Source organism: Eutrigla gurnardus (genome assembly GCF_963514095.1).
Source record: "Eutrigla gurnardus genome assembly, chromosome: 2".
Classification (NCBI taxonomy): domain Eukaryota; kingdom Metazoa; phylum Chordata; class Actinopteri; order Perciformes; family Triglidae; genus Eutrigla; species Eutrigla gurnardus.
Window position 1 is genome coordinate 2,869,274 of NC_139916.1, and position 23,765 is coordinate 2,893,038.

Here is a 23,765-nt window from a genome sequence, read left to right on the forward strand (position 1 = left end):
GAACATGGGCGGCGTGGCACTTAATATCTGCAGAGGATTTAAAAAAAAGTTGCATAAAGTATCATTTAAGTTTAGTGTCTGTCTTTACACAAACACAATGTTTGGCTTTTTAATGGCAAATCCTTAATTGATGAGTTGTAACATATAGAATATAATTGGCGGCAATTTTGATAATTGCTATTGGAAGCTATCTCGGCTTTCCTTTAAGTAAAAATGCTCTGAATGAGTTTGCCTCTCTGGTAAACAGTTAGTGTATATGTTCATGCTTTTATTGTAGGGCAAGGATTTGGTATGTGCTGCCTTTGCCAAGGTTGAAGGGGGTATTAAAGTGTTGTTGTATAAAATACGTGTACGGATTTTTGAAACCATGATTGGTCGATGCCTTTTTTTCACGGTGAGAAAGCTCAGAATAAAACACGTCTTCGGAGTAAACATGAGTAACAATAATTAAGGTTGTTAAAACTGTTGGTTAAACACAACATAACAGCTGTTGAGATATCACCTTGGGAAATTTTAACCGACATTATTTTCTGACAAAGCCAAAATAATGACTTTTTTTGTCCATTTCCCCACAAGACTCGTTCTTGAGCAAAGCGCTGCTTCCACTTTGTGAGTATCGCTCGTTGGATTTGCCCGGGTTGCTGTAGTTGCCCTCGCTGGAATTGTAAGTGTTTTTTGTGTGCCCTCTTCCTCCTGGAAAGGAGAAACAATTAGCCAGATACAGAGCGCGAGGAATAGTTCAGTTTGTTTCCAGGACAACAGGACGGCCGGACGCACCTTTTCTCTTAATCTGGCAGAGATAGGAGCTACTTAGCCGGAGAGCAACACGAGGAGGAGGGAGGGTCGGGGTGTGAACACACACACATAAAAAAAAACACAAAACACACACACTTGGTGAGGGAGGAGAGAGGAGTAGGAGTTAGAGGTGTTCAAAGACAGCAGGAAGCTCCGTAGCTTTGTGTTGTAAACGGCGTCGACATCCAGCGCTCACCTGGGACGCCTCGTCAGCTGTTCGGCGGCAGGATGGCGCAGAGGAAACGGAGTTTCACATTCGGAGCGTACGGAGGGTAAGATGATAGAAGATGTTTGCCAGCTTTGTGTTGTTGTACCTGACGAGGTTGTTGACTGTCAGCAGTGCACGCTCCTAATTCACAGCCTTAACCAGAAGAGCTGCCGATGCTTAAACTCGTGAGGCATGAAGAAACGTGGGTTGGAGAGCTTTAGTGCGTGAGGGTGATGATTGATAGCCTTGGTTATGGTGAGCTGATCCTGCACGTTCAGTTCAGTCAGACACTTGCAGACTCGGCACAATAACCAAAATGTATTTGAGAGAATCAGTCAGCTGTCATCGGCGAATTAAGTGATCCAAAAAGGACCTTTTTCATTAAAATCCAAACCCCAGTTGTTCATCATTAACGTTGTGTGTGTGTGATAATATATTCTATTAGAGGCTTATTAAGGTTTTCTCTTAGCTGAATCTTCAGAGATTAATGTCTCATCAGCTTGATTAAAATGAGGGTATGACTTTGCAAAGTCGGAGTCTTTCACGTATGCGAGTGATGATCTTGTCGCTGTCAGAATGCAAATCTTTCGAGATTTGAAAAGTGTTTTTGGTTTTCGAGCCGCTCAGCCAACGTGGTCCATTTCAATTCAGGAGGCCGTGAAATGACTTTTACTGTCGGGTGTTTTACTCGTGTAAAGTCTGCACTCGATCCGACATTTCCAGGGTTAGAGTCGGGTTGAAAGAGAGTGTGGTGTAAGGAGGTGCAGTGTAGGGCATGGAGAAGAATGGAAATAACCACTTTGTGATCAAAATGTGCGATGTGATTCTAGGAACAGTAATCCCTGAAAGTAGTGATCTTGATTGCACTCAAAAGGTTCATTTTATTCTTATATTTTGTGTAAACTTGCTAGAAAGTTGAACTTTAACTTTTCTCGATTGCAAGTCTTTATGTTAAAATCACAACCCTTCGTTGTGGCATCACCTGTTGGTTTGATAGTTTTGTGAATGAGAGCAGCATGTGACATCAACACCCCCCCTCCTTCCTGATTCGATCCGTCCACATGAACTGTCCGAGATCCTCCTTTCCTCGGTGGATCATGTTGCAAAGTGTTTTCTGTCAGCCTCGACTCCGTCCTGCTAGCAACAAACCTCTACTCTGTCGATAAACATGCACAATTCAAGGGCGAAGGGCCGACTCGCCTCAAAATGCCGCCATGCTGCGTCTAACATGTACAATTGATCACGACATTAGTGTTCAGCAGTGGAAAGGCCAGGTAATCACTGCTGTGCCGGTCTTCTATACCAGCCCCCTTTCTCATGATGTAACCCTATTTGGTTGAATTATTGTTAACACTCGTCCAGCTTTAAGGAGAATCAATACTTCCGTTGAGGAAGTAAAGACTAGTTTGAACGGCCTGAATCCCGAGATAAATCACTGCATCCCAACTTTTCGTGCAAACCACTGAGTTGTAGGAAAGATCTACCTGGGTGTGAAGAACGTGTTAAAGGTTTGATGAGCATTGAATTATTCATTAATCATACCAGCTTTTAAATAGGAGTGGAAAATGAGTGGATGGTCTTTTGGAAAAGCACCGCTCTCTTACAGCCTGTCGTCATCTCCCAAAGAAGCATGTTTACTTTCTCACGTTAACGCGTCACACAGATTTAGTTTGTTAGTCTACAAAACTCGTCTCTGTTGTTAAAAGCCTTGTTGTTGAAAAGGAGCCTGAACGCCTAACGAATACCAGGAAATGACTGGGGGGGATTAGCTCAGGAGGTAGAGCGGGTTGGCTGGCAACCGCAAGATCCTCTCCTGAGTGCCTGGTGTCCCTGAGCAAGACACCTCACCCTAATTGCTCCTGACGAGCTGGCTGTCGCCCTGCGTGGTTGACTCCGCCGTCAGTGTGTGAATGTGTGAGTGAATGGGGGAATGTCAGTCATTACTGTAAAGCGCTTTGGACAAAAGCACTATATAAATGAGGCCATTTACCATTTAAATGACTTGTCAAACAGAAATGGACGGAGCCCACACTTGCACCGTCAAAATGACCTACATTTGGTTTTGGTTATCCGTTTGAGAAGAAGTTATTTTCTTGCAGCTATAATTTCTGCATACATTTGAATGGAAATTGCTTGTCAGCAGATAATAATGTGCTTTTTCTGAAAAATGGCCCGGAAATCAAAAAGACGACACATAAAAAGAAAACAACAACTGGAAATTGTGATCAGTTTGACTGCCACCTCGATGTGACACTCTTTTTGTAGTATACAAATTCAGAACGGGGCAATTATGTGAAGTTAATTATCGCAAAGACGATGGCTGGTTGAGTACTGTGTGGGTGAACAGCTGTTTGTCGGCTACGTGGATATTCAGTAACCCCCCCCACTGTTAATTACACATGGTCAAAGGCCTGTTTTGATGCAAGTGTCTCGCCATTTGAGAGGTTTCGATGGCGAGCTAATCGATGCTGCTGGTTGGTTCACAGGCTGAAAGTCGTAGTCAGCTGTTTGAGGAGGAATTGTTCATACACCTTTTGCTTCCAGGTATTGTAGCTGCCGTTTGTTTTTCTTTTATGCAACTGATCCATCTGAGGTGGTTTGTATATTTGCATCTGAGCTGCAGTGATTAGTGGAGTCGATCAGAAATCATTCTGGTATTTGAAAATGTTAATTATGTTACAACATTCCCTGGTTCCAGGTTTAGTGATGCTGATTTTTAAGTTTTACATCATTGTATCATTTATATAATTCTCATCTACCTTGTTGTTTTAATCGTAGTCTGCATGAGTCGACATAGGGAGGAGGTCAGGGTGGATGGGGGGGCAAACAAACAGGACTTTCACCCAGGAGACCACTGTTGTCGTCCCGTGTGAAACCAAAAGTCAACGCCAACATTTGGATGTATGTCCATAACTTGTATAACGTATACACGATGTTCGACTGAACCTAACCAGGTCGTTTTTGTTGTATTGGTATTTTGTTTAAGTTACGTTAACCCCGTGTTTAGAACTGCATTGGTTTCCCTGGAAACATAATTTGAGAATGTAGCTTAGTGTTTTCATTTTGTTTGATAGTTGTTATTATTACTTTGTTTAAGAACAAATGTACACTTATTGTTTTAATCTCCCTTTAATTATTGATTTGGTGTAAGGCTTTCTTGCTTTAAAAAGTCAGTCCAGAAATCTTCTGTTGACTTGTCACTTCAGCTCCTCACATGATTTTGAGGAGATTAAAATGTTTACCATATTTATTATGAAGTCGCCACGCAGCGCCCTTTCACCACCACCAGCCCAACGCTGCCGTTTCCTGCTCAAGGGTTCTTCTTGTCACTTCGACTAAAGCCGCATTGATGGAAGCTCGGAAAATTGAATTAGCTGGTGAAATCCTGGTGAACTTACGACTTCGCAGCCGTCCGTATTTATCAGGACACGCAGAGGAAGAGTGTGGATGTGGGATAATTGTTGAAGTGCTCTTGACGATCTGATTCTGAATGGTAACTCCTCCTCGTCTCTCCACTCAAAGAAAAGCTCCATGAATACGCTCTCGTATTGATTTCTCACATAACTCACAGAGCTTTCTGTCTCTCGGTTTTGATCCCGGTAGAGAAGGAAGCCGGCTGTGGTTTCAACGTTAGTTTTTTTTGTCCCTCAGCTGTCGGAGGAATTCATGTGATACATTACAAAATATTTAATTACAGGATCCAGTTGGTTCAGCTCATTTTAATTTGAGTTATCCTCTACACGAGGAGATAATTAAGCTGCTTGCAAGAATATGCAGAAATGTACGACGGTTTTTCAGGGCCACTGTAGGAAAAAAATGGAGCTGAGAGAGGGGGGCAATATTCTATAATAATTAATTTGTGAGTTTATAAAGTCATATATTTACGATGCTAACTTCCCATGAATGCAACATTTATTTTTCTAATGAATCCATCACGTGTGACAACGCCTCGTTAAGGCCCTTAGGGTGATGATGTTGATGCTTATTGTTGATTTTATTCATATCAAATTGTCATCTTATGGGTCAATAAACATCGGGGCGGTTGGGCTAAGATGCTAGCGGTAGTTTTGTTGTCATAGCAACTGCAAACATCCAGTGTTAGCGGAACCAAGCAACTTGTTTATATCGGCTATATGTAAACATTCGACATTAGAAATGATAAAAATGAATAAAACGGAGGCAAGGGAGGGGGGGTGGGGGGGTATTCAGAGAGAAAAAAGCGCAAATTTATGACTCTCTCTCGGCTCTGTTTCAACAGTGACCTAAATACGGCAACGTAGAAATGGGTAGAATTTGCAACAAAAAATAGTTAATCTATTTTAACAACAATATATATGCAAGAATAAATGCTCAATGGTAAAATGACTTGAAGTGGTCCCAAGCCCGCTGTGTGCCCGTCTACCCGTCTACCCGTCTACCTTTCCCCGAGTGGGTGTCACGTTGCCTCCGCTGTACATGGAGGTGTAGCTGTTTATGCGACGGTCCGTTTCTCACACTGTTAACACCAAACAGTGAGTCGCCGTGTCAGCAGGCTTGAACCGCCGACCGCATCGCTGACTTGCAAACTTAATATTTCTAGTCTCAACACGCAGCAACAAACACGGCTGTAAAAGAGCAGCGCCCTCAGCAGCAGCACGCTGTCACTGTTTGCATGTCAAATATGTTTGGGTTTCTTCTCAGCGACGTACAGAGGTGAGAGGGGGGGGGGGGGGGGGGGCACGGCGGGAGGTTCATGAAATAACATGTTTGATGTCAGACACACATAGGCGTAATTTATGGGGGGGATGGGTGGGTTGCCAATAATCCAAACCAGCCACCACAACCCACCCAATATGATATCATAATTATTGATATTGAATGTTAAGTATTATAATCACAACAGTGTGGTAGATTTTCTCAATTTACCAGTAAAAAATAATGACGTTTGTCTGTTCCCCCTCCCGCTCTGAGATTTGGTATTTTATTTTTTTACTAATGGTATTAGTGTTATTAATTGTATTAGTCATGATACATATTTAGTGTTTCCCACACATCGAATGGACTTAACTAGCGGCTCTAATAATAGGCCTAAACAGGAGGGCAGCAGCGCTTATTATAAGGGGAAATCCTCGCGGCTGGTTTGGTTCATCAACGTTCTGTTTTCCCCCGTCGCCATGGCAAGGCGTCCCCCCTGCTGACCCCCCTTAGCTGCGCGAGTTTGACAGTGCGTGCGCGTATGTCAAAACCAAAACACCAAGGAAGGCTGAGGAATAGTCACCCACTTATATTAATAATAATAATAATAGTCATAATAAACTAATAGTATAAAGCAGCCATCCCCAATTAGTGGCCTGCGAGCCAAATCCGGCCCGCAAGAGCAAATCCGGGCCGTGCGGACCCAGTGACTAACTAATAACCTGCCATAAGGTGAAATAAAGAGTCGGTGAAGTTGAAAATATATTCACAGATTCGGGATCAATACATCTGAAGTGAAACGTTTTCAAACACAAATGATGCCTCTTCCCCACCGTAATATCATAGACTACGAGCTACAAGGACCAAAACCCAGATTTTTTACATAAATAAGCCGTCAGGTCTGGACGGAGAACATTGATCTCTATGCGTAGCCGGCAGCTGGGCGAGTGCGCAGGGACCGTCTGCAAATTACAAGACAAAAGCAAGACGCTGCAAACAAAAATCATTAACTCCACTATTATATAATATTTTTTCCTCTTGTGCACCACTTGCTGAAGTGCTGTTGTTTTTTGTTGTTGATCAAGATATTCTCCAGGGGCATTCAAATAAATAAATCGTTGATATTGGACTTATTTTCTTTCAAGTGTACATTTTATCTGTCCCTCAACACAGGCTATGACTACTACTACTATCTGCTACAACCAACTACCACTGGTAGTACTAATCATTACAATAATAATACTTCAAATAATAGCAGCAACAATAATAATAACATTTGCACATAAAATAATGTTTAGTGATCCAATGAAAAAAAACAGACAATTTGGCCCTCGATTGGCAACCTGGACATAATTTGGCCCTCAGTGAAAACTAATTGGGGAACCCTGGAAGGCTCAGCACTGTGTTTTAGTCCTTTTTTTTTCATCTTTTCTTGAATGCTTAAACTCCTCAACCCCATTTAGTATGTCAACATTTTGTATTAGTACCAGCAGTTTGGAAGAAATTGGTCAGTAATTGATGTCATATTTTGGTTCTCAAAATTCACCAAATTGATGCATTAAAATGAAATCTATTAAACATTTTCTACCGGGGGGCATGCCCCCGGACCCCCCTAGAAGAACGCAAGCCCCCCCACCATAGTCTCCAAAGATAATGTGGGAAACACAACAAACCCATTTGTAATCGGGACAAAATACTTAAAGTTAGAGACAATTAAGGACCACAAATCCTAAAAAGAACACTTGCACACGCTTTAATGTGTATTCTGTACAAGTTCAAGAACCATTCTTATGCATTTTCTGAGTCGGTCACCTTTATTTTAGGCACAAATTATTTGGGCTGGTAAACCCAACCTGCCACAGTGGCTGGTGGCCAAAGAATTTAACTTCAGGCCCTGTGTGTGTGTGTATATGTGTGTATATATATATATATATATATATATATATATATATATATACCTGCTTCACAGGCGGAAATCTCAACCCCACTAATGTTCAACTCAAAGTTACGCCCTTGCAGACACACCGGGGTGAAGCTGTTTCCATTTATTACATCATATCCAACCGCTCTCCTGCAAGCGGAGCCAATAGTTTACTTCTCTTTGTTTTTAAACAGGCATGACTGCTGAAATGGGAGAGACGGGGGAGACAGGGGGGGGGACAGGGGGAGTGAGACAGTTGGGAGTGAGACAGAGGGGGAGTGAGAAGACAGAGGGGGAGTGAGACGGGGAGTGGTAAGACGGCGTGAGGTATGATGACAGGCTGGCGAGCTACTTGGCAGAAAGCGAGGCATGTATAGACGAGACATGAAAAGGCCTGGTTTGACCTCTCGGCTGTGTCCTGCCCCCTAATGGTGACGGCATGCCATTGAATATATATATTAAAGGGTTATTCCAACAATATCTGGATGTCCTCATACTGTTGAAATGAGCTTTAAATTCCACTCACCTCAGTCGTGTGGTCACAGTTAAATGATTGATTGATAGCGTTGTTATGTTTTAAGATCTCTAGCGCCCCCTATGGGTCAAAGACTAGATCCCATATTTCCCAAAATGCAACTTGATCACATCTTTCATTTGACTCTCCTCACCTCAGCAATACCCTTTAAATCCCACACCTCCAGTGTGTCAAATGCAGGCGTTTTCTTAAAGAAATAAAATCAGAATAAACTGAGCTGTTATCGTGTTTATAGTTTCAACCTTCCTGTGTAAAATCTGTTCCTTTTAAATCTGAATCAACTGTTTTGAGTTAATAAATCACATGTAATTTGTTGATTGATTGGATTTACATCAGATTAACCGGCAATTTGATAACCGATCAATCCTTTCAGTCTTCCTGCAGCTTCGTATGTGGTGTCATATAAATGTTAATATGTTGATGACATTTTAGGCTCCAGGAAAAGGTGATGCTGATTCACTGAGAAAATAATCAATGATGAATAGATAATGAACATAATTGTCATTTTTATATTTATTCATCAATGTATGCTACTTATCGTCTATAATGCTGCACTGTAGATGTTTTGAATAAGCAAAGAGGACGAAGGTATATAAAAACACAGTATCAGACTGTGCACTCAGTCTTTATCCATCCCAAACTCTGCTCGGCATGAATAAATCATTTTAAATCTGAATAAGATGTCGTTTGAATATTTGATTGCGGCGATAGTAAAGAGATGTGCTGCGAGTGTCGCCTCTGAATGCAGCCTTCTCCTTCGGCTAAATCTTAAAGCTTTGTGACATTGCCGAGAATCTGATTTACCAAGAAGGAAGGGGAAAAAAGGTCTTTCACGAGACCACAGTGAGGAGGAGGAGGAGGAGGAGGAGGAGGAGTAATCAATGACACTGACTTTCATCAATGTCGACACTTATTGACGACAAACTCCAGGTGACCGGCATGCAAGTGTGTTAGCTGCGTAGCCGTCTCGATGCGACGGGACGTCTCAAAGTCACATACGTTGTCTTTATCTCACTCTGCAGTCAGTGAGTGAGTGAGTGATTCTCGGCGTCTGTCCACAGCTAACCTCGTATCCTGCTGCAGCAAGCAGTGAATCATACTTTCTCAAAACACCTTGTTTGATAGGGTGGTTGTTGTGGACTCGACCTAGTGCACATTTGTAGTTGCATTTCCCAGATTGAGAACGGTTAGAAAGGATAAGACGTTTCCTTGAGGTACTCCGATGACCCTGCAGTCAAATCCTCCCTGACACGTTGCTATCACACGCTCCACTTAAAACCGTTGCCTTCCTATCTTTATCCACTCCAAGCAGACCGTCGGCAGGATGCCTTCAATTACCCTTTTATGTGATTTTTCCATTTGGGTGTTGTTGCTGACAAGCGGAGCGAGAGTGTTGGCAGCATCGCATGACAATGGTAATTATTTGATTGCCTTTAGCCTCGGGGGGAAGAATTAAAAGGGATTAGCGGTGATCAGGAGATTGATTGTCCACAGTCAGCATCACAGATTGATCCAGGTGGGCGTTTGTTTTTTTTTACCCTGCTTCATTTGCATGCTGGGTAAATGGAAAGAGAGAGACTGAAAGCAAACTCTGGAATACAGCAACACAGGGAAACCTCAAAGCACATTTTTCTTCCTTTGAACAAATATCTCCTATTCCCTCTTTTTTTTTTCTCTGGCATGAAGTTACTCTTGAATAGGAACATTTCTTATGATGAATTCCATATATATATATTATACACACTGGTTTACGACGGCGTATTAGGGCCACTGAAGGAAAAAAATAAATAATGGAGCCGAGAGAGGGGGGCAATATTTGGAGTGGCAAATTTACAGGTTTATAAAATGAAATATTTAAGATGCCAGCAATGGGTATCTATGCTAGCTAACGTCCCATGAATGTACATGTATGTACGTGTGACGTGTGTCAACGCCTCGTTAAGGTCCTTAGGGTGATGATGTTGATCCTTACTGTTGCTTTTATTCATATGAGGACAAACTGTCATCTTATGGTGTCTATTGATCGGGGCGATTGGGCTAACATGCTAGCAGTAGTTTTCACTTGTTGTCATAGCAACGGCAAACATCCGGCGTTAGCGGAACCAAGCACCTTGTTTATATCGGCTTTATGTTCGGCCGACATCAAAATAAACCATTCTCGTTGCGGAAACATGAAAATATGCCAAAAAGAAAACGGAGCAGAGAGAGGGGGGCAATATTCCAAGAAAAAAAAAAGAGCAAATTTTCCACTTTATAATCTGGTAAATTTGCTACTTTTTTCTGTGCATGTTGCCCCCCTCTCTCTCTCACTGTCTTTCCTACAGTGGCCATCGTACTGTTAAAGTTGTAATATTTATTTTTCAGACCCAATCCTCTGTTTATTCCTATTTAAATGCATTACTGTTGACCAGGTGCAATGATTTACATCATGTGTCCCAATTATACCCAGGTGAAATGAATTCATGCACAACATTTGTTTGGCGCTATAAAAGACGCGACATTTGCAAATGATTCCAACTTAATGGGCGACCCCGTATATATGAATATCTAATGTGATATTTGACTTTGTCCCATTTGGCCACGGCCCCGTTCAGACCATCCGTCTGTCTGGCTGCCTGCGAGGCTCTTCTTTGTGACCGTCCTGGTCTGGATGGACGTAGCAGCGACGCTGGCAGGCCGAGGTGTGGATAAATGGAGGGAGGGGAGAGGAGCGGCGGTGTGAGTCACGTTCATCTGGCTTCACCGAGGCACATCGGGGGTGTTTTATTGTTGCAAAATATGAAAGCTGCACTAAACCATTAGGTTTACGCCTCGGCGCCCACGACAGCCATAGCCGGAGGTATTCTGTTTTTTTCCGTCTTGTCCATCTGTCCTGTCCGTTCTTGTGAACACAATATCTCAGGAAAAAAACCTCCTGAAGGGAGTTTCTTTCAGATTTGGCACAAAGATCCACTCAGACTGAAGGATGAACTGATTCGATGTTTGTTGTTCAAAGGTCAAAGTCGTCCTCCAGTGGAATTTCTTCAAATTTGGCACGACTCTACACGGACTAAAGGACGAACTGATTCCACCTTTTGGTGGTCAAAGGTTCACCGCGACCTCACGAAACACGCTCTTGGACGGAACTCAAGAATTCATAGTTGGTAGAGTTTGGCGGCCCGGGGGTTCGAATACGACCGCCGGCTGTTTCTGCTTGTCGTCCCCCACTTTCACTCTCACGCTGTCCTCTCTGAATGAAGCCAAAAAGGCCAAAAATATTCTGGCAGACACATACAACCATGAGGCAGTAATTCTTCTCCTATTAGCAACTATAGCAACAATCAAAGGGTGACCCAACTCGTTCCCCTAAGCTTTATGGAATGTGTCACCTTCTTTCAGGTCATTGTTTTCATTTAAAGTCTTCAACTTACTGTTTTTGATTCATCGCCACGTTTTCCAGCCTCAGCAGAAAACTCCTGCAGTTAGCAACTAGTTTGGGGTCATTCAGCAGCTAAAGAGCCGCCTGTGTTGAAAGCAAAAACACGGTTTTTAAAGGTGAAATAGTTGGCTTTAACCCTCCTGTTGCCCTCAAATGTTCTACCATCTGTTTATCCTTTGGGGTCAATTTGACTCCAGCAATTTAAACCTTCAGAAAATGATTCGAATCTAAATGGTTACCCAGGTTTATGCTTCAGGTACTTCATGTTTCTTTGTAACCCATTAAATAAAACCCACCACCACCTTTATACATCCAGAATTATGTGACTAATAGGCTAATCGCAAAAAAAACTCTCTCGTTAGCATAACTAAGTCATTCAGTGGGAAGCTGGACCATGACAACTTTCCATTTTTGGAAGTAAACACATTTTCTTTTCCACAACATTGAACATGTGTGTTAATGTTATGTTTTTACCTATTTGCCCATTAAATTTAGGAATATCAAGCAAAAGAAATGATGTTAACCCTCTGTTTTAGAGACGTTAAACATTGGATGACAGGTTAAACCATTGAACAGACTGTGGCGCGGTCATGTTGCAGGGATATGAACTGAAGTGAGCATGCTAAGCAGCTAGCCGCGGCCCGTCTCGTAGCACCGCTCACCCCTCGGGAGGCGATGTGAAGTGACGTAGCGTGGAGTCTGGCCTCGGCCCAACATGAGAGGGAAGGAAAGCTTTTCAATTATACATCAATGAATCTGCTGTTCCTCTGTTTCTCTCTAGAGTTGACAAGAGCTTCTCCAGGACCAGAACCCTGTGGTGAGTCCTTTCCCTCTGTTTTTTTTGTTTCAACACTCTCTAATGTTGCTTTTCCAAACCCCGACAACACCAACTTCCTGTTCAATCTTCGGCTTTGATATCTGTCTTTAATCATCTGAAAGCAGAATCAAACGTGGAGCGGCTCAGTCTTTTGTGTTTTAGAGCTGCAGCGAGAAATAAGACCCCATATTATTATTTTTACAGCCGGTTGACTCAGCGTGAGCAGCAGATATCCACTTTGATTTGTCCATCACTTTAATGCTTAGTCACCTACTTGATGGGGAAGCTTCCTTCCTCTTTAATATTCTCTTTTTAGGAAGGTGAAGCTGATAAGGCCTATTTTTAGAGCTCTAAAACATTAAAGCAGACCTCATCACTTCTTTATCTCAACCTTGCCCCCCCCCCCCCCCCATTATATTATATTAATATGTATTATTCGATTAGTTCAGTAATTGAGTTTCCCACCAATTATTTGATTCATCAGGTAACTGGATGAGAAGTTTGCTTTATTAAGGAGCAAAGATACAAAAGTAAAAACAAAGGCTGAATAATTAGTTTCCTTTTTCCAGAAAAAAAATGTATTGCTTAAATTGCATTCAAACATTTTATCCGTCAAAATGTTTTAATTAATTTAAAAAAAAAAGTTTTAAAACTTATAAAATCACATAAAAGGGTAACATATTATCAACTTTAAAGGAGTTTAAAGCATTTTCAGAACTGCGACTGAAATTGCTTCAAATTACTTTTAAATAAGGTTTTTATTTATTTGATTATTTAAAAGGGACAATGCACATCAATTGACATTTTAAGTTGACACTTGCAACTCTTGGCAGGTCAACACATCATCACATGACCTTAATAAGAAAACATGCAAGAAAGAAAGAAAGCAAGAAAAGAAGAAAGAGAGAGAGAGAGAGAAAAGAGACATGAAAATAAAAAATAAGTGCAATACAAAGAAGGGCGTGGGCTACTCCTATTGATTGTACTTAAAACTTACCAAACTGTCACGATGCGTTCAAATACAAAAGTGAAGATGCATCTCAGATCCGAGTCAGCAAACGTCAGTGTTAACGCTGGTTATCTGCTGTAATTAGCGACGTTGATTAGTAGAAGTTGACTTTGAGAGGAAATAGAAATAGAAAGAGAGCACAGAGAGAATATATGAATCAAGTGTTTATTTCTGTGTCGTATGTGGGGATGTCCCCATCTCATAGGTTCCAATACCGGTTTTCCGATACCGATATAACGTTTTGTGTTGGCAAACAGTATTTAATTTCATGTCATTAAGAAATACACCAAGCTGTGCTCAATGGCTTCTAGTCTCTCACTATCACAACAATAAAAAAACAACAAGCGTAACAACGACAAACAGACGCAACAATGGAATCATGGGAAATATTAAATATGGATCGGCCATGACATTTAATTGGGTCGGCCGATCCCGATCCACCTTAAAAACCCAGTTTTGGGGGTATACCCAGGGGTATAGATTGGATTCTTTTGTTCGGCCCTTTTTTGTTTCCGAGGCTCTCAGACAGCAGCTGGAAAAAAGGTGTCAAATTGTCTTACGGACTTGTAAAAAATCCAACCCCAGCGGGAGTGAGTGTGGGAAGGCCGCTGAGATGCTAGAAAGGGTAAATTGAAGGTGCAAGGGATGATTCAGGCTCGTCAGAGGAAGAATTCACCCCTCAGGCACTCGCTGGATTTCATCACCAGGATTCAGGGTTTTTCTCTCTCTGTTGCAAACAGGTCTGTATAGCGCATGTCAATGTTGCCTCGGGGCTAGCTATCCACCACAGCACAGCGCTCTGATTGTAATCACAGAGTCATTATGCCGATTGTGTGCTTCAGTCTCAGACTTGCACTTAGATTAAAAAGCATCCTCAAACATTTAACATTTCTCTCTGTTGGGAGTCTTTTTCTTTCCTCTAAATCCAGTTGGTTTTAATCTGATTTGGCTTCGTGACTTGATGAGGACGTGTTTCAGGTGGTTTTTTTTGGGAGAGAATCTCCATCTCTGGTCAAACGCTGAGATTTACTACTCACCACATTTTCTGTCTCAAAAAGATTGCTTTCCTGGACCCCCCCGCCATGTTCCACAGCCATCAAATCCATCACAGCGTTCTCCTCACCCAGCCAGGTGTAGGTGTGTGTGTGTGTGTGTGTGTGTGTTGTTGTTGTTGTGTTGCTGTGACTCGAGTGTCCCTGAGTCATTCAGACAAGGAGGTGCTCTGCTGGGGAAAAAAGGTGGGAACACACTTACTTGACTTGATGCTGAAAACAGCCCCCGGCAGAGTGTTCTCAATTGAGCACTCATTAAGTTGATTGCTCTCAATGATGGCGTTGCTTATCTTCCTAGCAAGGGGGGGGGTTCTTAATTAACTTGTTTGGTAACGGACTTCAGATCATTACGTACGTGCTGGAAGGATTTCTCGTGGCTCGAGTCTTGGCGACCTTTTGGCTGCCACGAGGAGGCCGGTGGGTGATCAAGTGATCCTCGTTTTGGGTGGAGAGGATTCCTAATTGGACAGGTGTCTCTCCAGCTCTCCTGATGAAAGGACCACTCACACGACACCGACCGGACCGCGCCCCGGCACGCTTGGTAGAGGTGGGTTTGAGTCCGGTATGGCAACGTGGACATGACGTAGGCTTTAATCGATAGGCCGTCCTCCTCATTATCTCTCAGGGTTCTACTCAGATCTTCCCCCGCTATCGAGATGTAGGACTGAAAATACTGTTGATGAGTGTGTCGGACACAGCGGGATTCTGGGTCGGGCTGGGGCTTCAGACTCTGAAGAACCGGACCTGTACATTTCTAATAAAAATGCCATCTGCTCCGCTCGCGCTCACATGATCCAGAGGCGGAGTGTTGACTAGAAATAAGTGCAGACGTGACGTGTCGGTAAAGGTTCAGTCACGTTCTCTGAGCTCAACATCAAGCCATGCGTGTGTCGTATGGCGACGTGATGACGTGTCTCCAACAGGCTATCGGGCCGGAGAGCAGACCACTCCATCAAACTGAATCCATAGAAACGTTCAATGAACCGACTCCTGGATAGAAGTTGCCTGTTAGCTCTAACCCTGCTTCCAGGACGTCTGCGTTATTTTCACCATCTGCTGCTCTGCAAAGGTGGTTTCTGACCTCCTCGGATCCATCCTCCCCTCCATCCACCCTGTTTCTACTGGTTCAGGATCAGTTCACCACAGCCTTCACCAGAACGCTTCACAAGATAAAACATGTCTAATTTCCTCATTTTCACATTTGCATGGTGCCGTCGAGCCCATCGGCTCTGAGAATGAAGGCATCTGGACTCCAGCCTCAGGTTTGCCATCTAATCTGCATAATGACGCAAATCCAAACATTAAAAAGGCATCACCTAAAAAAAACTGCCATACTTATTTGTGGGATGTATTTAATGACGGTGCTTTTTTTTGGCATACCTTCAATCAGATAGATTTGGATGTCTAATGTATACGCGTGTCTAGTGATGAAACATCGGCAATAAGCCTGAATAAAATGCATTCACGATGGTGAAAAATTATTTTGTCGTGACTCAATATACTCCTCAAATATGCAAAGCTCTTATTTGTCATCTCTGGTAGAATGACATGATTGTGACTAATGTTAATGAGATGAATCCATTCAGAGAGGCTGATCGTGGGTGTAATAAAAAAAAAAGAAGCTCCCGGGCTTGACGTCTTTCAGCCAGAAAAGTCGACCCCAGGTGGGCGTGTCCGGTCCTCGGTGAGGTCACATGGTCGCGACCCGGTGCAGGTGCATTGTGGTCTGCGTGTGCAGGCGGTGCAGAGGTCGGGGAGCGGCGCGGTAACGCCGGGAGGTAATCTGAGCAGAAGGGGTTTGGCCTGTTCCTCACTGCACCTGCTCGGTGAAACGCTCGGCCGGCTGCAGCTGCCGCTCGGAGAGGAACGTCCAAGCACCGCCCGCCTGTGATGGTGCGGTTTTAAGGCACTCTGCCAGAGACTTGAGAGGTATTCCTCCATACTGAAAGGTAATCTCCGTTTATATCCAGATTATAATGATTAAACGCACGGCCACCTGCTGTATATTACTCCTCATCAGCCTCTCCACTTAATTCACATGTCTTATGGAGGAGGGTAATGTTGCTTGTAGCCGTTTAACATGATGCTCCGTGTAATCGAGCTCCATTACATCTCAGTTCAGGCGACTCTGCAGTGAGACGGCGTTCCTCGCTGAGTGGGGGGGAAGCGGCGTGATCGTATTGTGTATTTTAGTTATTTCAACAATAAAATCCAATCCACTTTATTTATAACACACGGTTTTAACAAACACAAAGTGCTGCACAACAAGATAAAACACAAGGTAACACTATAGAAGCACAACAGAAAGATGAAAGTAATCAAATAAAATGCACTGCCCGCACAAGATGAAAACTATATACACATAAAATCATAAAAGCAACGTGTCAAAAGCCAAAGAAAATATCATTATAAAACATTAATGTTATATAAAAGGAGGAGAGATGCAGCAGTTTTTTTACCAAACGTGTTATTTCCCACCTGTAATTCTCCGGGCAGGTTGGTGGAACAATACATTTATAACAATTAAATGCAAATAGAGTATTAAAAAAAAGTCATCCCCTCCCCCCTCCTGCATTTACAGCTATTATGTGGAGAAAACCCAATGCTGCACCTCGCACAGTCATACGATTGGGTTGTTTGTGGCTTCGTCCGTGAATACGACCCCGAATCATTCTTCACATTTTGCACGATGACGAGTATTCGATTGATATTGTAAAGAGATTTCCAAAGTGACGGATATTCATCGCAGCTCGGAAAACAGACCGGCCTCGGCTGGAGGTCAGCTGTGCTGTTGTTGTTGTTGTTGTTGTTGTTGTGTTTTCCTGCTCCTCACCAGCAGCTGGCGTTCCCAGCGGCCGACAGCCCTGCATGTCCACCTGATGACTGTAATCGCACCGCGGAGACGTCCACCCGCCCGACGATCAATCAATTTAAAAATGAGAATATAAGTTTCTGTTCATTTACCGGCCAAGAAATAACTTATGATGGTACATTAAGGAACATTGTTGTAGTTAAATTGATTGAATATAAAGTGTTTCAACAAGAAAGATAGATCTAATTTTTTCCTCTATAGCACAGCCAGCACATTATGTCACAGTGACACGAGGCGGAGCATATTTTAATGCATTTTTAATAAAAATCGACACCTGCCAGTAGTTTAGAGCCGGTGACCTGTCAAGGGGACACAGTTTCATGCTCAATGCATGCTGGGATGAAGGCCGGCCCCCCCCTGCAGCCTTGGAAGAGATATAAGCTGTACAGGAGATGGATGTGTTTGAACAAATAAATTACGTCACATTTTAAAGTGCAAAAAAACGACTTGACAGGAAGCGGAGGGGATTGTTGTTTGTGAACGCCCCGTCCTCCTCCTGCTACCCACCCACTGACAGTCCTGGGGTTCGGCACTCTGCTGGTCCGGGTTCATCACTGCCAGGATCAGTAGGGAGGGTAATTATGAGAGCCAGCGGGGTTGTGGGGGGCTGACAACGCTGCTTCCTTCCTCACCTTCCCTCCAGCCATGAGGGGAGTCAGGGGGACATGGACCAAGTCCAGCACCCTCCGAGGCCCCACGTTGAAGTTTTACATTTGTGATGGAAAGTCATATTATTCCTTTTTTTTTTTTCATTTAAAGGTAGGTTTCCTTACAAAAGGAGCACCTTTCCTTGTAAAGCACCTTTCAACAACAAGGCCATTCAAAGTGCTTTACATAAAACATTTAAAGTATTGGAAATAAACATATTTAATAATATAATAATATTAATAAATTAAAAAAAGAAAAATATATATTAAAAAAATCCTTGCGCTCAAATCTGTTGAGTGAGTTTTTAATCTCGTTACCACGGTTACAGAAGATTTATCGTGATATGTCACAAACCATTTCCCATCCAGTTGCCGGTATGCTCACAAGTTTATCCAAGTTAAGGAAACCCCAAACCTGTTTCCACGTATAAACTCAGGTAGCCTACATGATCTTTCTGTAACTGTTTAATCCGCCCGTGGAGCTGCGAGACCTTCGGCAGAGTTCACCCTATAGGTGTCACTAGAGGCTGCAGCTGCCCCATGCTTTAAAGGAGGGAGGCTTTGTTGTCCTCGCATTGATGGTTGAAATGATTGTTTTCATTCTCTGGAGTTTGATGGTGTGTAAATGTTAAATTTATCCCGTCTGCCTCGGGAGAGGAGGAGGAACAGCGGGAAGCAGCAGACAGTTACAATGAGAGACAGACAGACAGAGAGAGAGACAGACAGACAGACAGACAGACAGAGATGAAACTAATGAAATGAGAAGAGAGTCAGTATGACCCACATACAATTGTTCATATAATTGCACGCTGTCTGATTAACTTGACGATGCTGAATTCCCACAAACCGATGATGTGTTGGTGAAACCTGACCCGACTCGACTCCCCGTATGTTCTGCAAAGATCTTCTTTCATACGTTACACTTTGCCCAGGTGTTCCTCGCCCCTTCCCTGCAGGTTTTTAAAGGAGGTGAGCGGTAGAGCAGCTAAACCCGGAGAAAAAAAACACAATGTGGGTTCATCCATTGTAACCCAGCTGTGTGTGCTCCCATACTTGTATAATACCTGTAATATGATATGAAGACGAGGGTGTGGACGAGGCTCAGATCCCCTCATGGGTTTTGTTTGGAGGCCTGCAGCCCGGCTTATTGATCAGCACTGCTAATATTACACTTTCTGAGTAGATGAAGCTCTAAAGCCCAGCGAGCAGCTACATTTTAGAGTTTAGCTTTTCAGAGGTGAAGCTTCAGAGCAAAGCCGCGGGAGGAGAGGAGGAGATTCTGGAGCATGAGCTCCTCTGATACTCTGGTTTTGTAAGAGAATGATTTATTATATATAGATGTGTTTTTTGAAGCTTTTGTTTGCTTGGAGGACGATACGAGTGGGATGGACCCGTATAAAAGTGATATCAAAGAGCTCTGAATAATCGTTTTAATGTGCCGGTGAGCCGCTCCATCATGCATCCTACGTTGGACTTGAAGGGAGCGGTGGAGGTGGACGTGAAATCCAGTGAATGCCTGTTTTTGTGTGTGTAATGTGTCTCCTGCATGGGGATTAGGGATCACTCAATAATACATCGGACAACGCTGACCTGCTCTTATTCCTCCGTGGGTTGAACGAGTGTTTTTTATTTTACTCCATTGTGTGTGAGCCACGCTATGCAAATCTGCACTTCAGCGTTGGAGAGCTTTTTCAGCCGCCTGCCTGAAACCGATGTGTCAAACGGACACAATGGGCCGGTTCAGGCTGATTCCTGCAGAAGGAGGGTTTTTTGTGATGCGTTCGGGGCCACGATGCTGTCAGAGCGAGGTAGATAATAGCACAGAGAGATTTGATGTCGCCTTTCAGATGAGCCACTGTCTCTTCTGTGGGAAAACTTTGCTTTCAAGCCCACATCCGGCCACGGTGATTTCTTTCTTTCTTTTTATTTTCTCTCTCCTTGTGAATGAGCTGATTCTAAGCAAAGCACGGCGAGCAGCTCGGACGGGCAGCAGTCCTCCGTCACAGACGGATCGGGAGACGAGAGGGGAGGTGGAGATGTGAACAAAGAGAGAGAGGGGGAGAGAGAGAGAGAGAGAGAGCTCCGGAATAAAACAGTGGGGAGAATGAGGAGAGGGAGGTAGAAGTGCTGTGTTGGAGGGTGAGGAGGAAGGAGAGGGGAGGGAGCTCTCAGCATCATCTAGCAGGAGGGGAGAGGCTCCGACAGCAGGTGTTGGACAGAGAGAGAGAGAGAGAGAGAGAGACAGCCACACACACGGAGGGAGCGACGGCGTAGCGGAGCACCAAGTTGTTGAGGAGGAGAGACGGGTGGCGGCACCACAGACGGGTAAGCGTGGACTCGGAGTGTATTTAGTGTAAGACAGACAGACAGAGACAGACAGACGGGGAGAATCAGACAGATCCAAAATAAGGAGAGCACGCCTGTTGTTGTCTCAGGCTCATCTTCATCCTTCGCCTTCCTCTCCACACCCACAACTTTATCTCCTCTTCCTCTCTGTCTTCCTCTCTGTCTTCTTCCTCTCTGTCTTCCTCTCTCTCTTCCTCCTCTCTGTCTTCCTCTCTGTCTTTTTCCTCTTTGTCCTCCTCTCTGTCTTCCTCTCTCCTTTTCCTCTCTGTCTTCCTCTCTGTGTTCTTCCTCTCTGTCTTCCTCTTTGTCTTCCTCTCTGTCTTCCTCTCTGTCTTCCTCTCTGTCTTCCTCCTCTCTGTCTTCCTCCTCTCTGTCTTCCTCTCTGTCTTCCTCCTCTCTGTCTTCCTCTCTGTCTTCCTCCTCTTTGTCTTCCTCTCTGTCTTCCTCCTCCGTCTCATCTGACTGACATGTGGAGTAAACCACTCTGCTGTTATCGTAGCATTAGCGGCTGCACCTGATTAGATTAGTTGCTCTCCACTAAGTGGACCTGCAAACCTCTGAGGGTTCATGTTTACTTGTATCTGTGTGTGTGTGTGTGTGCGTGTGTGCGTGTGTGCGTGCGTGCGTGTGTGCGTGCGTGCGTGCGTGCGTGTGTGCGTGCGTGCGTGCGTGCGTATTGAGTATTTGTGATCTAGAAGAACAGAACCGGAGTTTAAAACCTGCCGCTGCTCCAATGAAAACCAATCAGATCGCTTTGAGTTTGCAGATTCAGTCGAGCTTTCATTTTTTATTTTTTATGTCAATGAGACGGAAATGTGTCAGAATGTCTGCAAAGTTTGAGCTTTTCCAACTCAAAGATTTTGTCTTTTGGTGATATGAAGGTTAGCGGTTCGACCCCCTCCAGCACAGACCGTAAACAGGAAGTGGATGTCGTCTATGTGGCTGTAAGTTTGGCATTTTGGCCAATCATCTCTCATCACTTCTCCACAAGTGGGCGGGGCCATACTTACAGCCGAACGCTTAACGTTACAAGGAACTTTAATGAGAGACGAAAAGACAAAATCACGGGCAACGCCGTGGGAGCAACCTGTCGATCACAAGGTAGCCCCGCCCCTGAAGCGTTCCCCCTTTAGCTTCTATTTCACTTTAAACGCACTAGATGGACATCGTGCTGTTGAGGAAGACTTGAAGCTAGAGATTGAGACCATAAACTGGAGCTTCACGTTTCAGAACCAGAGGCAGGTATCTTATCTATAAACCCTTTCTGAATCTCCGACTCGGGGTTTATCAGAATCCTGAAGCTGGATCGCTTCCATCGCTTCTCTTACCCATCGGATATAAATCCAAAGTTTGTTTTGCTTCTCATGGCATACATAAATCATCAGCCATTTGAGACGTAGTTGCAAAGCAATGGATAGCACTTCCGATGTCTTTATTAATGCACGATGCCCCCAAAGTCTTCCTCAGGCCTTACGGTAAGCTTTAGCATACAAAGTTAGTGGTCCGTTAATAAGTCGGGGTACTCTGCGCCGCTGGGGATCGTTTGTTTGTTAGAGAGAGCAAATATAGTGCTGAGTCGGCGTTTAGGCCGCGCTCAACGCTGTTTACCAACGTAGATTTCCAGCCTTTAGATTTACCTCATCATTTATTTGTATTTTTGGTTATTTGGTATCGTCGTAAAAACCATCGCTAACAACTTACGTGGTGCAACGCCAACGCAGTAATCCTGTGGAAAGATTTCTTCATTTAAGTGTTATATAGGGGTAACCAGTGGGTGGGAAACTTTGGGTGTCTCATGATTCGATTCCGATTCTTGAGGTCAAGATTCACGATTCAAATTTTTAAATTGGGGACGTGCTTCAAGATCAAGTAACAAATAATGGCATGAGAGCATAACGTTATATCATTTTAATCTTTTACAATAATGTAAATACTCAAAGGCAAAGATTTCATTAATTTATGCTTAACTTTTTGAATTTGATCTAATGAATCCATTTAGAATCGCAATTTTTCATGAACCAGAAATGACGAAGTGTGACTCATCACAATATTCAGTGGATACAAGAAAGATCATCTGTTGCTGTTTTGGTGTTTTTTTTCTTCCCTTGTATGGAAATGATGTTTTACGAGTTGTTTTTTCAGCCTCGTGATCAAACCAGACGTTTCACTGATGAGACACGGACGTTCTAATCTTCCGTCCAAAGGTTACCACCTCTGGAGGAAGCACAGTTTATGGGTCTCGATGATTTATTGACATGAAAATAATGCTTCAGCTGTTTTTTTTTTTACGTCTGACTGACCTCGACACGCTGCTCTCTCTCTCAGCAACATAAAAACCGACTCATCCTGCTCAAGTGCAACGTTTTAAATGCAGTTCACAGAGGGGTTTTTTTCCAGTCCGGCTCATTTGTATTTGCAGGTGCTCCTCCAGCCTGAGCCGTAATTGGACTACAGAAAGCTGGAAGTCTGATCGGGGGCTCACGACCCGCCGGTCTGTGGAGGCAGCTGCTGGCGCTCCTGAATGCTGGGGGGGGGGGGGGGGGGGGTCCCGATAGCGATACCTGGGTTTTTACAAAGTCCTGATCCGATACCATTCATGTGTGCCTCACTGTGTGGACGTGACTGGGATCTTTGTTTTATATGTGAGGCATAAGACTGTCAATAATTAATGTAACCTTTAACTGACGAGCATTTTTCTGAGGCGAGAATCTTGGTGGTTAACGATCGGTTAACGAGGGTCAGATATCGGTCAGGGAATGTAATTTAATAAGCAACATCAGGTTTGATTTAAATGTTGCTTTCTTTAATTGGTCAAAACTTGAACAGGAATGAACATTTTCAGTATATTATGTACAGTACATAGTAGTGAGTGAGTGAGTCCTGTCTTTTACACATTTTATTTATTTGTACAGGTTAAATAAATACAAGAGAAACCTATTTTGAACATATAAATACTTAACATAAAAGCATATATACAGACAGACTTAACAATACAATACATTGTACAACAAGTTAACTAGACTAGAACACCCTCATGATTTTCAGTGTTGATGAATTTCTAATCAACGAGAATCCGTATTATCTGGGAAAAAATACATTCCACTGAGTTTCAATTAAAGATGCATTAAAAAAAAAATCTCTTTTCACAATCCATGCTTGCTGAAGGCGTTGATTATATTTTTAAAAACTCTCCTTTAAAACTGCAGTTTGGTAACAACACCTGTGATTTCATGGCAGCCTTCCTTATGTAATGTGTTTTTTTTCATCTTTGTTTTTCAAACGGAGGATCTGTCAGTGATTCAGAAGATGGGTAATGTTGCTAGGTGACACATTCACACAACTGTAGCAGCTGTAGCAAGAAATCAAGGAGGGAAGGTGCTTCATGCACAGGGAGGGATGTATGAAATAAAAAAAATAAACCGCACGCTCGGCCCATAAAAGCAGATGATTGAGGATCTTTAATTAACGTTG

At 43.3% G+C, this 23,765-nt stretch overlaps 1 protein-coding gene across 8 annotated transcripts in view; it reads left to right on the forward strand.

Annotated features, from left to right (window-relative positions):
- Window positions 1–955: 955 nt before the first annotated feature.
- Window positions 956–23,765, forward strand: part of rap1gapb (RAP1 GTPase activating protein b) — a 55,267-nt gene continuing 32,457 nt past the window's right edge. For 2 of the 8 annotated variants that reach the window (XM_084033495.1, XM_084033497.1), the window contains exons 1-2: window positions 956–1,067; window positions 12,333–12,368. In XM_084033495.1, coding sequence (XP_083889621.1) covers window positions 1,024–1,067; window positions 12,333–12,368 — 80 coding nt within the window. In that variant the 5' untranslated portion in view covers window positions 956–1,023. Of the gene's footprint in view, window positions 1,068–5,633; window positions 5,696–12,332; window positions 12,369–20,130; window positions 20,274–23,765 lie in introns of those variants that run through there. The other 6 variants (XM_084033488.1, XM_084033492.1, XM_084033494.1 and 3 more) reach the window with 6 other exon arrangements.